The 17,562-nt window shown below is 36.7% G+C and overlaps 1 protein-coding gene across 1 annotated transcript in view; it reads right to left on the bottom strand.

Moving 5' to 3' along the window:
* Positions 1-17,562, bottom strand: part of BIRC6 (baculoviral IAP repeat containing 6) — a 304,070-nt gene that overhangs the window by 245,562 nt on the left and 40,946 nt on the right. The window contains 2 exon segments of the mRNA XM_043981000.1: positions 5,118-5,255; positions 12,579-12,760. Coding sequence (XP_043836935.1) covers positions 5,118-5,255; positions 12,579-12,760 — 320 coding nt within the window.

Here is a 17,562-nt window from a genome sequence, read left to right as displayed (position 1 = left end):
TGGTATAGCAATAAAACTGAAAATTAACTTTGGTATTATTGTCATTTTTATTATATTAATAACACGGTGCAGCCACAGCACTGAATATAAGTTGTTCCTTTTAGATCTCTGGTATTCTCTTTCATCTACCACCTTAAGAACTAACTAAATCCAATCCTTCAACGTCCTCAAAATTGTGCCACTTCCAATACAGATCTCTTTTTTGTGTCTTCTTGACCTAGACCCAACTGGTTTTGGTTTTTGCTTTGTAACTACACTTAATTTCAACAAAGTAACATAATAATTTGTCACTGCCTCTAAAGTCCTCACTAGGATTCTTTGTCCATTCTAATTCATTTTTCTTCTTATATGGTTATAGCTTGGCTAATACCCCATTCTTGTCCATCTTTTTCAGGGTTAGGGAGGAGGCACTATGAATTTTTTCATAAAGGAATTTTTCCATATTTATTTGGGAGACTTTTTTCATTTCCTTTTACTTTTTTTCTCCTTTTTTGGGGGGTTGGGCAATGAGGGTTAAGTTACTTGCCCAAGTTCACACAGCTAGGAAGTGTCAAGTGTCTGAAGACAAATTTGAACTAAGGTCCTCCTGAATCCAGCGCTGGTGCTCTATCCACTGTACCACCTAGCTGCCCCTCTTCTACTTCTCAATTAGCAACTGTTTCTCCCTCCCACCACAGCTGACACTGCCCCCCCCAATTTAAAAGAAAAACAAAACCTTAGGAAGAAACAGGCAAATTTAAGCAAAACAAAGTCACTGATTGGCCAAGGCAAATCAGTCAATAAACATTTATTAAGCACCTACTAAGTACCACAGTACCCACTGGGGATACAAACAGGAAAAGAAACATTGCCCCTTCCCTCAATGAACTTACAATCTAATGAGGGAAGACAATACACCAAAGGGAATAGAGAGAGCACACAGTTGCCAAAGGGTATCTGGCATGGGAGCATGATATTCATGGAATTGAAACCAAGCAGAGTAACTAAAGGAAAACAGAGAGCTTCTAAAAGCTTATGTTTCATTCTAAACGTTAGCAGGTGGATATCATTCTTCATTATAAAACCGCTATAATCCTGGCGGTCACTGAAATAATCAAAGTTATTAAGCCTTTAAAAGTTAACTTTACAATGTCCTTAGAATATAAATTATCAGGGGCGGCTAGGAGGTGCAGTGGATAAAGCATTGGCCCTGGATTCAGGAGTACCTGAGTTCAAATCCGGCCTCAGACACTTGACACTCACTAGCTGTGTGACCCTGGGCAAGTCACTTAACCCCCATTGCCCTGCAAAAAACAAAAAAACCCAAAACAAAAAAATAAATATTAATCCATTACTTTCAATGCTTCTTATAACACATGTGGAAATTTATTTTGATTTGGGGACCCTACCTTTAGGCTGAGATTAGAAAGCCTTAGGCCCTCAGGGTCTCTTCCCCTCCTCCTCAGTTTCAGCTGAGCCAAAAAGCCCCTGGGCTGTACAAGACGCCAGGTCAGACAGCTGGGGGGGAAAAGCCCCCAGCTCCCTCTGATCTGAGCGGAGGTATCTGAGAGATGCTGGGCTCTGGCGTAGCCTGTGCTGAGGCACGTGAAGCTGGAACACCCCCTCCACCACCAGCAGCCGCAGCCCTGGCTGGCGGATGAGCTTGGTCTGTGGGGGCGCAGAAAGCCCCGAGATTTGAGTGAAGAGAAGAAAAGGTATATATAGACCTGGGAGTTAGACAGCAAGGGGTTTTTTCGGTCAGAGGGGTTCGGTAGATTAGAAGGGTTTGGTTGAACGGGGGCTGAGGAGATTAGAGAGGCTGACAAAGTATGGGGGCTGACAGGAGGATTGGAGGCCTGTGGACAAGACTCAGAGGTTCAGACAAGGACAGGGAGAGAGGCTGCGGAAGAGGTCAAGAGGGCGGCTGACAAGATTAGAAGGGGGGGGCGGGGCGAGACAAACAGCAACGCAGCAACGCAGGACTAGAAGCAAAGACAGCAGAAGACAGACTGAACAGGAGGCAGAGGTCAGCACAGGGTATAGGTTGGAGAAAGTGAAGATTTAGAGGAGTCAGAATAAAGCACCTGAGTACCCTGAGGGGAGAGGTGGCTAAGGCCCTTATTGTATTCAAGAAGTTCAAAGCACAGCAGGTGGGAAAGAGACTCAGTGGAAACAGACCTCAGGAAAGCAGTCAGGTTGTACATTTTATTTCCCTGTATTCTTAATTTTAATAAGTATCTCATAAATAAACTCTGCTTTGATTATTTAATTAAGAGGCTTCTTAATATTTTGCTTATCAATTTGGGATTGGAACAGTGTGGTGGAACTTTATAAACGGCCAATATTAAATTTAACAAAGTCAGATAGCCAAATAGTCAAAAGTCCCCAGATTAGTCCCACAATCAGCTTTAGCCCCGCAAAATTAGGCCTAGTCATTCAATAATATTTCCACACACAATAGTATTGTTACATTCATATACTACAAATTTTTCACAAATTCCTCAATAGAGACTCATTAGTTTCCAGGTCTTCAAAACTACAAAAATAACTGCTGAAAACACTTTTGTACATGTGGTCCACTTTCTCTGATCTTTCTGAGGTATAGGTCTAGTAGAGACCCAGCTCTATTTTGAGGTCTCATCATTATTTTCTGGAATTCCATTTCCATTTTCTCAGACAGCAGCACATTATGAATGGTTACATTAAAAAAATAAAATACAGTGGGGTCCATTGTCCCTTTTATGAAAATCATTACAGAGATTTGCTCATTTGTTGTACTTCTTACAGTATCCCTCCCTTAAATGTCTTCAGGATGAGTTCCCCTAGTTGTTAAGTTAGTTGCCAAGGAATCTTTGAACTACTGCCCCCACATCACCCTCCTCCATCCACTGCTTTTCCCAATTTTTAAGTGATTCTTTTTTCCCTTTTATTTTTTCAATTGCACAAACTTTTTTGTTCATCTTGGGTTTTTTTTTTACCCAATTACATATCAAAAGTTTTTAATTTTTTTTTTAAGTTTTGAATTCCAAATTCTATCGTTTCCTCCCTCCCTTCCCACTCCCCTCCCTGAGGTGGTAAGCAATCAGATATGGGTCATACATTTGCAACCACATAAAACCTTTCCATTTTAATCATTTTTATAAAACTGGAATAAAAGAAAAAGAAAGAAGGAAAGTCAAAAATAGCATGCTTCCATCTGTGTTCAATAAATATCTGTTCTTTCTCTGGAGGTGGACAGTATGTTTCATCATTAGTCTTTTGGAATTGTCTTAGATCATTGTATCACTGAGTAGAACTAAGCCATTCACAGTTCTTCATCATACAATACTGCTATAACTGTGTATAACATTCTCCTGGTTCTATTCATTTCACTTTGCATTAGTCCATCTAAGCCTTTCCAGGTTTTTCTTAGATCATCCTGCTTGTCATTATATATTCCATTACATGTCAATAATACCCATTATAATCATATACCACAGCTTGTTTAGTCGAAGGGGCATCCCTTTGATTTCCAATTCTTAGCCACCACAAAAAGAGCTACTATAAATATTTTTGGAAAAATAGGTCCTTTTCCCTTTTTTTTTCCCCTCTTCTTCTTTTTTTTTTTTTTTTTTGGTGGGGCAATGAGGGTTAAGTGACTTGCCCAGGGTCACACCACCACTGTCAAGTGTCATAGGCTGGATTTGAACTCAAGGTCCTCCTGAATCCAGAGCCAGTGCACCACCTAGCTGCGCGCCCCCCTCCCTTTTTTTGCTTGACCTACCTAACAGTAGTATTGATGGTTCAAAGGGTATACACAGTTATAAAGCCCTTTGGGTATAGTTTCAAATTGCTCTCCAGAATGGCTGGATTAGTTCACAACTGCACCAAGGGTACATTAGTGTCCTATTTTTCCCAAATCCCCTCCAACAATAATTATTTTCCTTTTTTTGTCACATTAGCCAATATGATAGGTGTGAGGTAGTATGAGATGATTTTTCTTACAATCTTGCACCAGCCCTCTCCATAATGTTTTATTATTTAGCTTATAAAATGAAACCATTAATTCCATTCCAATTGTGGTTAGGCATCTACCAATCAGCTTAAAGGTCAAATATTAAGACCAGTAACTTCTGAGCTGAAAGGGACCAGAGTTAGAGAAAAGTTGGAATCAGTACGGCGGTCAGTCAGCCAGCAGCAAAAGAGGCATCAGTCAGCAACCAAGGAGGCACTGTCTTAGGTGGAAAAATGAAAACCAAGAGGTTAGCAAGTTGGATGATGATTGACTGATATTCTCTCTCTCCCTGCTTCATACTTATTGTACATATACCACTTGGGTTGTATTTAATTTGTGGGAGAAGTTATTGTGTATAAATATCCATGGATCCTGAGACTCAAGGTCTTTGGGTCCTAGACCTGAGACTGGCTTTATTATGAGACAGGATCTCTCTCTCAATAAACCTATTTTCTTAAAAAAAAAAAAAAAAAAAGAATAACTGACATACTACAATGAAGCACTAAAATATAGCTTGTAGAAAACTTTCTCTAAGGAAAAAGAAATAATACCTTAGATTTAAAATCCTAGGTTTGCTAGTTCTATACATCAGTTCATGGTACCTTAAAAGCTAGCTCAGGGGAGCAGCTAGGTGGTGCAGTGGATAAAGCACCGGCCCTGGATTCAGGAGTTCCTAAGTTCAAATCCAGCCTCAGACACTTGACACTTACTAGCTGTGTGACCCTGGGCAAGTCACTTAAGCTCCATTGCCCCGCAAAAAAAAAAAAAAGCTAGCTCAGGTTCTTCCAACAAGTAAACTGAATCTTCAAGACAAGTCCAAACATTCCAGTCTTCCAAGAAAGTAACTAAAGCCTGATCTAGAATACTTAAGCTACACCCCAAAAAAGAAGGGACCCAAAATCTAAAACTAAAATAGCTTAGAATCAACCTGAACACAATGAGGCTATGCATAAAGAAATGGCCAGCCCAGAAAATTCAGCAAGCTAAATATTTAAATAAAAGTCTTTTAAATGTGAAGATTTTTAGATACTTTTAAAGTTGTCAAGTGTATAAAAAAAAAGTCTCTAAGAGAGGAGAGACAAAAAGGCAATTTTTTCCTTTGTAACTCTAATGCAATATATTAGTCTCATTTATAAATTCTTACCTTAGCAACTTTATGATTAGCTGCAGTCTCATGAGATGTATTTTTTAGTCCATCTTTCAACTGTGTGATGAACGAGTCATACCCTTCAGAAGAAGAAACATCTACCTTTTCTATACAAGCAGATAAAAGTTGCTGGGCCTAAAAAATGAAAGTAAAAGAAAAATTAAAAAATAAAACTTAATAAGCCTTACAATTGGATTATGAAATAATTTAAGGATTAAATTGACTCTTTAATAAATTCAAAATATAAACAATTTCCAAGAGGAGTATTTACTTACCCTTCAAAAAAGGTTAAACTGTTGAATTCAATTCATAATATCTATTAACCTGGAAGCTCTATATTGGCAAATGTTTTCCCCTACTTTAAATTATTTTACATGTGAAAATACCACATATGACAATTGTGGTAAGATTCTTTCGACATTCTCTTTACTCAATGTCCCATTAAGTTAAAATTAACAATGCTGAGCTGGAATTTCAAAGTTTCTAGTATTTCTAAGTGTTTATGCCATAGATCTCAGGGTGTGAAATTATTTGTATTATTAGTGAGCAAAACATATAGGAGAAATTTTCTATTTTATATAATATACTTGAAATATGAAAATTGTAAATATTTAAGACTTTTACAAACAAACAGATTCTCTGCCAAAAGGCACAGGAAATCCTAGCAGGCAGAAATACTATAAAGTAAATATAGAGCATCATCACCTTTTTTTTTTTTTTGGCAGGACAATGGGGGTTAAGTGACTTGCCCAGGGTCACACAGCTAGTAAGTGTCAAGTGTCTGAGGCCATATTTGAACTCAGGTACTCCTGAATCCAGGCCCAGTGCTCTATCCACTGGGCCACCTAGCCGCCCCGATCACATTACTTCTTGAAAAGTACTTTTATCTTTGAGCCCTGATGGACAGATATAACCATAAAATAGATGAAAATGATCATCCCTCAAAAAAAAAAAAAAAAAAGGATGAATAATGAAAATTATGCAGGACAAGAAATACTAAGGAAAATCTAGAAAAGGAATTTTAAAAACCCAAGTCCTACTCTCAGCCTTATTATTTTCCAATCTTCTGCAAACATTCTTAAGTTTTGACATTGCTTTTCTTCACTTGGATATCAACATGATATTCATTGTAACTCAAGAAAATTAACATTCGAAAACATTTGGAATTTTAAACTATATCATCCTACTTTTACAACATGCTGTCATAAATCAAAAGGAAAATGTTCAACAAAAAAAACCACATGCATAACTGGATGCCATAGATACTTGAGGGATAAAAATTAAAATTCTTTATTCAGATTTATCTTTCATACCTCAAATCTTAAATTGATCATGTTGTATTTATTCAAGGAGAAAATCATTTTACTGCAAGTAAAATTTTAAATACATATCTTTAACAAACATTATAAAAAATTAGGGGTGCTTTTGCCCATCCTGAATTTTCTATCACACATAAAACTAATAATACTGTCTTGAAGATTTTTTTATTTAAGATATCAAATAGTTAACAATAGTACCATCTCCAAACACAATCCAATATCTAGTGGAATGATATTGTGGATTCTGCCTTTAATAGTGTCTATTACATCAGTAAAAAGTGAGGGCCTTTATATCCATGTGGCCATATCTACCTGAATCTACTTTTTACCATTAGAAATAGGTTTTGGTTTTTTCCTTTTAAGATTGACTTGGGGGGGGGGGGGGAGAAGCGGGAGTTAGATGGCAAAGTGGATAGAGCACTGGCCCTGGAGTCAGGAGTACCTGAGTTCAAAAGTTCAAATACGGCCTCAGATACTTAACACTTACTGGCTGTGTGACCCTGGGCAAGTCACTTAACCTCAATTGCCTCACACACAAAGGGGGGGGGGGGGGCGCTAGGTGGTACAGTGGATAAAAGCACCAGCCCTGTATTCAGGAGGACCTGAGTTCAAATCCAACCTCAGACACTTGACACTTACTAGCTGTGTGACCCTGGACAAGTCACTTAATGCTCATTGTCCCTCCCCCCCCCCCCCCCCCCCCCCACCCCCGCCAAAAAAAAGACTGACTGAGATCAGTTACTAAGAATGACAGGGATATTTTTATTTTTGAAAGACATCCAGATGGAGAAGCTTCAGAGAAAATCAATAAGGATGGTGAAAGGACTTAGAATCCATTTCATATTAGTATCTATTAAAGGAAATGGGGGGGGGGGGGGCAGCTAGGTGGTGCAGTGGATAGAGCACTGGCCCTGGGGTCAGGAGGACCTGAGTTCAAATGTGGCCTCAGACACTAGCTGTGTGACCTTGGGCAAGTCACTTAACCCTCAATGCCCAACCAAATAAATAAATAAATAGAATAGAATAAAGGAAATAGGAATGTTTAGCATGGAGAAGACAATGCTCAGGGGAGACATGACAACATTTATGAGCACTTGCTCATAAATCCATATGTAGAAAGACAATTAGACTAGTTTTGTTTGGCCCCAGAGGGGAGAAATAAGAAAAATGAGAGGAAGATTCAAAGCAACAGATGTGTTGTAGTAGGAGTTTTTTAGGTATTGATTAAACTTGATGGTTCCTGAAATCCCTTATAGCTATGAATTTCTATGACTGCATTAACCTTTTGGACAAGATAATGGAATAGAGGCTGGAACAGTTACAGCTGATTTAACAACCACGTTCATTTACTTGAAGAGAAGTCTTTCTACAGAGTTTTGAACTTCTCTGTTATGTCCTAAAAAAAAAAAAGATCAACAATGTAAACTAAGATAAAAAAGTATACTCATCAAAAATTCTTTTAACAAAAAGCTTGAGGCAACAGCGAATACTTTGAATGACAAAATCAAAATTCAAAATAATCTCTATAAATTCGCCTTTAAATTCAGTCCTATTTCCCTATACTATAAACCCTTCTAATTTTTTTTTTTTAAGTTAGAATCTAGTTTCTGGAAGATTCTGTTAATCACATTTCAAATGAAGAATTCTCAGGATGGTGAGGATTCCAGCAACATATTGGTGGTAGTAAAAAAGATAATTCATAGGACAAATGAGTAGACAGATGTCACAAAGAGGCAGGGATATTATAGAAAATAGTTTTGAAAAGAATGTAGAGTTCAACTAGATATTTCTCCCAACTCTACCTTTCTATGAGTCTATTTAAATAACAAGGCAAAAACTTTATTGTTAACTCTGCATTCAGTGATATGGGAAGATGGGTTCAGAACAGGACTGAACAGCACCAATACTAGAGTTTAGGAATTAAGCTAGCACAATGTCTGACACATAGTAGACACTAAAACATGTAGTCAATAAAGAAAGAAGCCAGGGACAGAGATGGGAAAACAGTATCCTGCCATAATCTTTTTCTTCTGTAATTCTTTTAGGGAAAAGGATTTATGAAAATGTGGTTACCAATTTAATCAATCAATAAACATTTATTAAGCACTTTACTATGAACTAAGAACTATAATATGCACTGGAGACAAAATATCCAAAACCAAACAGTCCCTGTCCTTAAGTGGCTTATAATTATACTGGAGAAGAAAAGATGTAAACATAAAGGAATACATAAAAATAGATACCAAAAGGATACAAGATAATTTTGGAGGGAAGGTACTAACACGTTACTACTCCCATATTCAATACTTAGGTGGTTCTTCCAAGATCAATATAAAAATCCCCTCTGTTTCATGTTAAAAAGCCCTTAACACTTGGCTCCTTCATTCCCTTCTAGTCTTACACCTTATTCTGTGCTTTGTGCTCTGCAATCCTGTGAAATGGTTAATACGGGTTTAAATTTTTTCTCTAATATTTAAGCTTAGACTATTGTACCTACTATGTGATGGGCCCAGTGCTAGATGCTGAGGACACCAAGAAAAAAGTAAGTTAATCCCTTCTATATTCTATTAGTGTTTAAAGACTCAATAATAAAACAAGGCATCTAATGGACAAATCAAATAAATGCTCTTAGACTTAAAATAAGTGTAAGTAATAACTGGTTCAGAATGCCCTCACTTCACCTAACTGCCTAGCATAAGCAACTTGGAATATTTGGCTCATTTCCACAGTCACAAACAGAATAGCATGTTCAAAAAGAAGCTGAAAGACTATTATCTTTTTTGCACATAAAAATTAACACTCACCTACCTTTTGGTTCTAGATTTTGCTCTGCAATGGTCTCTAATCAAAGTTTAAAACAAATCAATAAGTCATCTTTCCATAGCCTTTTTACTCTGTCCAGTTTAAAACACATAAGATACACTGTACACAGCTAAAATAATTGGAACGTCATTATTGGTTAGTCAAAAATTATGATGTAGCCAATAAGATATGACTATTTAAACCCTAAATTTAACCAAGTTCCACTGTTGGGTTTATGTCGACTTTTGTCATCACCAGAGAATAGCTTATTTATTAAGTCTAACTCTGCTTCTACTACTAATTCCCCAAACACCAGTCTTTTCCATAACATTGTATTAAAGGTTAATGCTGACATGAAGTTATCCTAAAATAAAGTCAAATCTCCATTTATTAATGGCATGATGACATATGTACACCAATATTTAGTAACAAAGATTTTGTATGTTAAGGAGTAACTAATGTCAAAAAATTACTCTTCAGTACAATTAAATGCTCTAAGTATGTCAAGAGACATTACTATGAAAGGCATATCTTAGTAAGCTGCCTGCTATCAATGAAACTAACTTCTTTCATAGATAAACATCAAGTGGCAATAGAATGAGAGGCAATATATACAAGGGCATACAATTTAAAGTCAAAGCCCAGGTCTGCCATTTATTTTAACATGTATAATCTTTGGGAAATCAATTCACCTCTGTGTACCTGAGTTTCTTCATCTAGTTTGAGTAGATAACCTCTAAGGTCTCTGCCAACTCTAAATGTATGATCCTATGATAGAATAGCACACTTATAATCAATATTGACATCCAGATGAACATTTGGCAATCTAGCATAATAAAAGTGCTAGTAAGAATCAAAAGACTACAGCTCTAGTACCAACTCTGTCACAAACTGCCTACATGCCCTAATTCTGTAATTTCAGTTTCCTCATTTAGAAAATTAAAGTATTAAGAATAAATGGGGGGGGGGGGCAGCTAGATGGCGCAGTGGATAGAGCACCGGATCTGGAATCAGGAGTACCTGAGTTCAAATCCGGCCTCAGACACTTAACACTTACTAGCTGTGTGACCCTCGGCAAGTCACTTAACCCCAGTTGCCTCACTAAAAAACAAAAACAAACAAACAAACAAAAAGAATAAATATGATATTCTAGAAGCCGATGGTAAAATATAAATTGAAAGAATCTACCGATCACTTCTTGAAAGAGATCCCCAAAGGAAAACTCCTAGGAATATTATAGCCAAATTCCAGAGCTTTCGGGGTCAAGGAGAAAATACTGCAAGCTGCCAAAAAGAAAGAATTCAAGTACTGTGGAGCCCCAGTCAGGATAGCACAAGATCTAGAAACTTCTACATTAAATGACCGGAGGGTATGGAATATGGTATTTCAGAGGGCAAAGGAATTGGGATTACAACCAAGGATCACATATCCAGCAAAACTGAGCATAATCTTTCAGAGGAAAAAATGGGACAAAGAGTAAATATGGAGGGCAGCTAGGTGGCAAAGTGGATAAAGCACTGGCCCTGGATTCAGTAGGACCTGAGTTCAAATCCGGCCTCAGACACTTGACCCTTACTAGCTGTGTAACCCTGGGCAAGTCACTTAACCATCATTGCCCCACAAAATAAAAAAGAGTAAATATGAGATCCCTTCCTGTTCTCATATTCTATAATTCTCCAATCTCATTTGATCCAGAGAGATATTGCAAACTCAAAATGTAATGTAGTGCTATGGCATATTTTTAAAATATATCCAATTTGTAAGGGAGGATCTGGATTCAAAGAGAGACTCCAATATTTATTGTGTTAAGCACAGAGAAGGTGCAACCTGCCTGAGGTTCAGTTTTTCTCATCTGTAAAATGTAGATAATAATGTTTATATTATCTACCAAACAGAAATATTGAGGAAAACACCTCAAAACTTTCAAGTACTTTAAATAGAGAAATTATTATTATTTTTCACTTATGCTTATATTTTAGAGACTCAAATTCTTTTCAGCTTCATTTAAGTATTAAAAACTAATTATAGGGGCAGCTAGGTGGCGCAGTGGATAGAGCACCGGACCTGGAGTCAGGAGTACCTGAGTTCAAATCCGGCCTCGGATATTTAACACTTACTAGCTGTGTGACCCTGGGCAAGTCACTTAACCCCAATTGCCTCACTAAAAAAAAAAAAAAAAAAAACCAACAAAAAAAACTAATTATAATTTTCTGAACCAAGAAAAAGCAATACTAATTCTATATACCCTGAAAGATAATTCAGATACTTACCATTTAAAAGTGTCACATCTGTGTTATATTATCAACTAGCCAAATGCCCATATTATCAAGCATCCATCATCAAAATTATTTAAATCCAGAAGGAAATAAAATAACCAAGAGAAAAATTTACGACCTGTACTTCTCAGGAGCTTCTGAATATCTGCTCTGAATTCAATTATTACATTGCTGTTGCCAGTTTCTTGGATACATGATGCAAGTTATGTGCGTAGGATCATCTTTAGTACCAAATCAATTCATAAAATATTTATTAAGCTTCTACTATGTGCAAGGGACATGGAAGATCACAAAAATATACTTTGAAAAGAAATTTAATACAGAAAAAAGTTTTCCATGCACCAAAAGAAAGATCAAAAGAGGACTCAATGTACTTTAGTCCAACTAAAAGCAACATGGAAATGTTCACCAATTCAAACAAGAGGCTGCCACAAGTATCTGGCAATCATTTTTGAAATTCGAAATGCTTGACACCTGATGTTCTAAATGAGCTATTAGATAATAGACATTGTTCTCAACAGCTGATGGCTCCAGTTTTTAGTTTAGTGCCTAGCACACAATAACACTTAATAAATTCTATCGAATTAAAAAATTAGTAAGTTCAAATGACAAACAATTGGTATTCAACAGTGTGACAAATGGAAACAAAAGAATTTAAATAACTTTCTATATGAGATTCTCACATTTGGGGGGGGGCGGGGCTCAAATTTTCAACTCCTATTGTACTAGCTCAAAAATGGCTAAAAATTCAATCACCTAAAAAAACGTGCTTTAAGATTTGAAATAAATCCAAAACTGTAAAGTGACATTATAATGCTCTTACTACAATTGGACACTATAATAAACTACATGAAGCTCAAATTTAAATCCAGAATTTTGAACAGCCCAAAATAATACCCATTCCATTCTTCAGCAAACATCCACTACATAACTGTGCAAGAGAACATACATTTGATACACCATTTCCTCATAAATATAATCTGAGTTCAGTGAAGAATATACACACATAAAAATAATTATAAAAGCAGAAAGTTAAAACATTCATATTTAATTCCACTTACCTCTGTAACTGGTAATTCAAGCTGAACTACATCATCTTGCTTTGAAACAGGAGTTTGCAGAGCAGTGTCTAGCAACAAGATCCCATTAAGGTCTTTCCTACACCCTACTGCATAATCATCCACAAAGATAACTTTATCCACAGCAGATATATACTGACATTTCACCCGTCCACCTGGTTTGGCTGTAGAAGACAAAAATCAAACATTTGGCAAAAGGAAAAGTGTCCCAAATAAAATTTAAGAAAATTAAATCCAACATTTAAAACAAACTGGCACATTGACCAAAGCCCCCCAATGTATTTTAATGATATTGAATCATACTATTATTAAAGAAATTTATCTGAAAATTTTTTTAAAAAATATCTACATATCTTCCACAATCCTGTGCCAAGGATCCTTTTTTTTTTTAATGGAAGGGGAAGAAAAATAATTATAACCTTTAAATATCATGTATAGGACACCCATTACACAACGCCAATAAAGACTGATAAACCTTAACTTCTACTTCATTTTGGCTTGGAGCTAACCCTGGGTTCAAAATACAGTGAAGCACAAGTTCTGGCAGGGTTTACAAAGTAGTAAAAATTCTTGGAATATGTTCCAGACAGCTTATTGTAATTGAGGAGAGGCTTATTTTCAATTGGTTGGCAAGCACTTTTTTTTTTGGGGGGGGGGGGCAGGGCAATGAGGGTTAAGTGACTTGCCCAGAGTCACACATCTAGTAAGTGTCAAGTGTCTCAGGCCTGATTTGAACTCTGGTACTCCTGAATCCAGGGCCGGTGCTTTATCCACTGCGTTATCCAGCTGCCCCCCAACAAGTACTTTTAAAAGACTTGTTTGACTATAACCACCAAAAAAACAAATAAAAATATACAACATATCTTAAACTTAGATCATTTTGATTTGCCATCCTGGCAGAAAATGGGAAAGATGCTAAAAGTTAAAATTTTGGACTATCTTTTTAATATTCATTTAGCTTAGACATTAGATTAATTGTGGGCAGCTAGGTAGTGAAGGGGATAGAGTGCTAGGTCTGGAGTCAAGAAGATTTATCTTCCTGACTTCAAATTTGGCCTCAGATTCATACTAGCTATGTGGCCCTCAGCAAGACCCTTAACCCTGTTTGTCTCAGTTTCCTCATGTGTAAAATGAGCTGAAGAGGAAGACAACAAACCACTCCAGTATCTTTGCCAAGAAAACCCCAACTGGGGTCACAAAGAGTCAGACGCAACTGAAAATAATAGAACAATTAGATTAATTTAAACTGGGCAGCTAGGTGGCGCTGTGGATAAAGCACTGGCTCTGGATCCAGGAGAATCTGAGTTCAAATTCAGCGGCAGACACTTAACACTTAGTAGCTGTATGACCCTGGGCAAGTCACTTAACCTTCATTGCCCCCCCCCCCCGCCATTTGAATCTTTAAAAAAAAAAAACTCAATGTAATTCTACACGTAAAAAAATCAACACAATGATCAAAAAAGTTGACATATGACTTGAAGAATACTGACACCGACAATACTATAAAAAATTTTAAAATAAACATTAGATATAGAGGTTAAATAAGATACCTAACAAGTTCTCCTTACACAAATCAATAAAGAGGTCGATGAAGTTAAATATATAAGATACCCAAAGGAAACAAGAATTGTTTCATCACCATGCCTTGCATTACTGATCGTGAACATTTTTTTTTTTTTAAATTAACTGCAGCTTAGGGGCAGCTAGGTGGAGCAGTGGATAAAGCACCGGCCCTGGATTCAGGAGGACCTGAGTTCAAATCCGACCTCAGACACTTGACACTTACTAGCTGTGTGACCCTGGGCAAGTCATTTAACCCCCATTGCACCGCAAAATAAAATAAAATAAAATAAAATAAAATAAAATAAATTTAACTGCAGCTTAAATGCTAACATCTAGTACAGAAGATGAAGAGGTAGTAAAAGTCTACCAAGAACTTTACAAGATCCTTCAGACCCATGGCTCTCAACTTTTTTAGTCTCAGGACCCCTTTATACTCTGAAAAAGAAGACCCCAAAAAACTTTTGTTTGTTATGTAGGGTGTGCCTACCAATATTTACAGTGTTAGAAATTTAAATGTCCTAGTATTACTATGAAAATATTTTTTATTTTGACGACCCCCTGAAACACTCAGGAGTCCCTGATTAACACTTTGGGAACAACTACTCCAGAATAGTCAGGACTACTACTATATCTACACTGATACTTGAGGGCTTCAATACAAAGATGGACAAGGGGAGATGGCAAAAAATAATTTGAAAGACAGAAAGTCCTAGATATAACAAACAGTTAAGTACTAGTTATTCAAGTTGCAATCATTTGCATATCGGATATTTGTCGGACAACTAATTTGGTCTGTGGTTCCCAGCATGACTTAGGCCACAGAATGAGAGTCAGTTACCTTATGATATGAATCTATCTATATTCACCACAAGTATTGCCATGGAAAGCCTTATTAATTAAATGCCCCTGGATCAAGAAGTCATGAGTGAACAAAAACAAAAATAAAAACAAAAAGTCACGAGTGAATCATACTTTGGAATGATCAATGCCTTATTCCTTCTTTCTCTAGCATTCTAGCTTGTAGCAATAGCTGATTTCTATATCTCCTCTATATACGTATAAACTCTTTGCAATCAGTATCTGTATTCCATGAGAGACCAAGACACTGTATATAGTTAGTTTATAGTCCCATGGAACCATGGCTAATTTTGTTCATTTCTCTAAGATTCAGGGGAAAAAATAGGTAAATCGACACAAGTTTAAGAATTGGAGTTATTCTCCTATTCATAAATGATCAGAAGATAAGATTTCAAATAAAGAAATTAAAATGATCAACAGTCATGGATCTTAAATGCCCCAAATTATCAATTTTAAAAACTGGAAATCTGAAAAGTATCCATTTATGCCCATCAAATTCCTCATCCTGCAAGACTGCATCACTTTAATACTCCTAAATTTTCAATATTCTCAGAACCCTCTGTCACTTTGATTGGAGGGCTGAGTAAAGAACTCTTTCCAAAGCCTCAATTGAATGAGGCTTCACAGACTCATCAATTCCTCAATTCTCCTCCTTACCCACCACCACCTTATAGTTTTCTTTGGTGTGTACATTAGACTATGTAAGCTTCTTGAGGGCAGACTATCAGCATTTAGCACTTTACATATAATAGGCACTTGTTAAATATTCACTGATTGTGACTATCAAACTGGCAAAATATGGTAAAATATGAAGAGTCAATATCCAAAAAAAGTTTTAACAGCTGGTATGGCTATGAATTAAACAATTTCGAATTAGGAAAGACTATTAGGGACAGCTAGGTGGCTCTGTGGATAAAGTACTGGGGCTTAAGTCAGGAAGCCCTGAATTCAAATCTGACCTCAAACACTTACTAGCCACATGACCTTACACAAGTCACTTAACCTCAGTTTGCTTTAATCCACAGGAGAAGGAAATGGCAAACAGTACTGGTATGTTATGATTCCACAAAGTCATGAAGAATCAGATGTGACTGAACAACACCAAACTGGATTCATAGTCCTAAAACTTTCCATTCTTAAACCATGCCATTTCTTAACAGAAAGAAGTGAAACCAACAGTGGTGATATTATGTAACCTCCTTTATGTTGTCTTTTAATGTTGTCTTTCTTTACATTATTGTAGTCGTGGTATATATTGTTCTCTGGACTCTGGTTTCTGCATTGTACACGTTTGTTTAAATCTTCCCTATATGTATAAAAACATTCACAGTGGCACTCTTTGTAATATAAAGCTGAACACAAAGAGACCATCAATTGGAAAGATAATGAAAAAACCTTGTACAATAAAAACAAATACAAGGGAGGCAGCTAGGTGGCGCAAAGGATAGAGCACCAGCCTTGGAGTCAGGAGGACCTGAGTTCAAATCTGACCTCAGACACTTAACACACATTTACTAGCTGTGTGACCCTGGGCAAGTCACTTAACCCCAATTGCCTCACAAAAAAAACCCCAAAAAAAACAAATACAAGGAAGCCAGAGAAACATGGGAAGACTTATGTAAATTAATGTACAGTGAAGAACGAACCAAAATTAAGTCAATATAATAAACGAGTTCTTCCTATGTACTGGAAACTATGACACACAGGGATTTCAAAGAAAGGGGGGGGGGGGGGGACATGTGTCCCTGCTTTCAAGGAGTTCACAATCTAATGGAGAAAACAACATGCAAACAACTATGCACAAACAACTATGCACAAACAAAATATATACAGGATAAATTGTTGATAAACAACAGAAGGAAGGCACTATCATTAAGGAGGATCAGGAAAGGCTTTTTATACAAGATGAAACTTGAAGGAAGCCAGAGGACAGAGAAAATTCCAGACATAGGGAAGAGTAATTTAAAATGCTCAGAGCTGTGAGATGGGAGTTATGGGGAACAGCAAGGAAGCAAATGTCATCAGAGTACAGATTATGTGGTGAGGGTTGGGGGAAGGAGATAGGGGGAATAAAATGGAAGACCAGAAAGGAAGAAGGGAGTAAAGTTATGAAAAGTTTTAAATGCCAAACAGAAGATTTTATATTTGATCCTGAAGTACTGGGGAGTCACTGGAATTTATTGAATAAAGGAACCCATATATAAAATGAACACAATAATGAAAAGGAAACCAACACTAAAAGACAATAGAAGGAAGTCAATATGTAAGGGCCACTACTTATTTCATGACTGAGGTTAAAGCACATTTTCTGTGAAGATATGGTCAAGCATTCTAGAGTAAAGTACTAGTGCTTTCATTTGGAACTGCTATTTTTGACTGTTTTACTTAACATTTCTTATGGGAAGTAAGATCAATGTTGTTTATTGGGGAGTAATAATGGAAGTTAAGAGGTCTCACATACATCCCAGATCCCAAGGAAGCAAAGGGTTGTTCTGATAGAACTCAAGATTATCTCTGGCTTCTGCCTCAAAGTACAAAGGGTCAG

Source organism: Dromiciops gliroides, chromosome 2, assembly GCF_019393635.1.
Source record: "Dromiciops gliroides isolate mDroGli1 chromosome 2, mDroGli1.pri, whole genome shotgun sequence".
NCBI classification, from domain to species: domain Eukaryota; kingdom Metazoa; phylum Chordata; class Mammalia; order Microbiotheria; family Microbiotheriidae; genus Dromiciops; species Dromiciops gliroides.
Note: the sequence above shows the minus strand (reverse complement) of the source record. Positions and strands in the feature narration are given on the sequence as shown.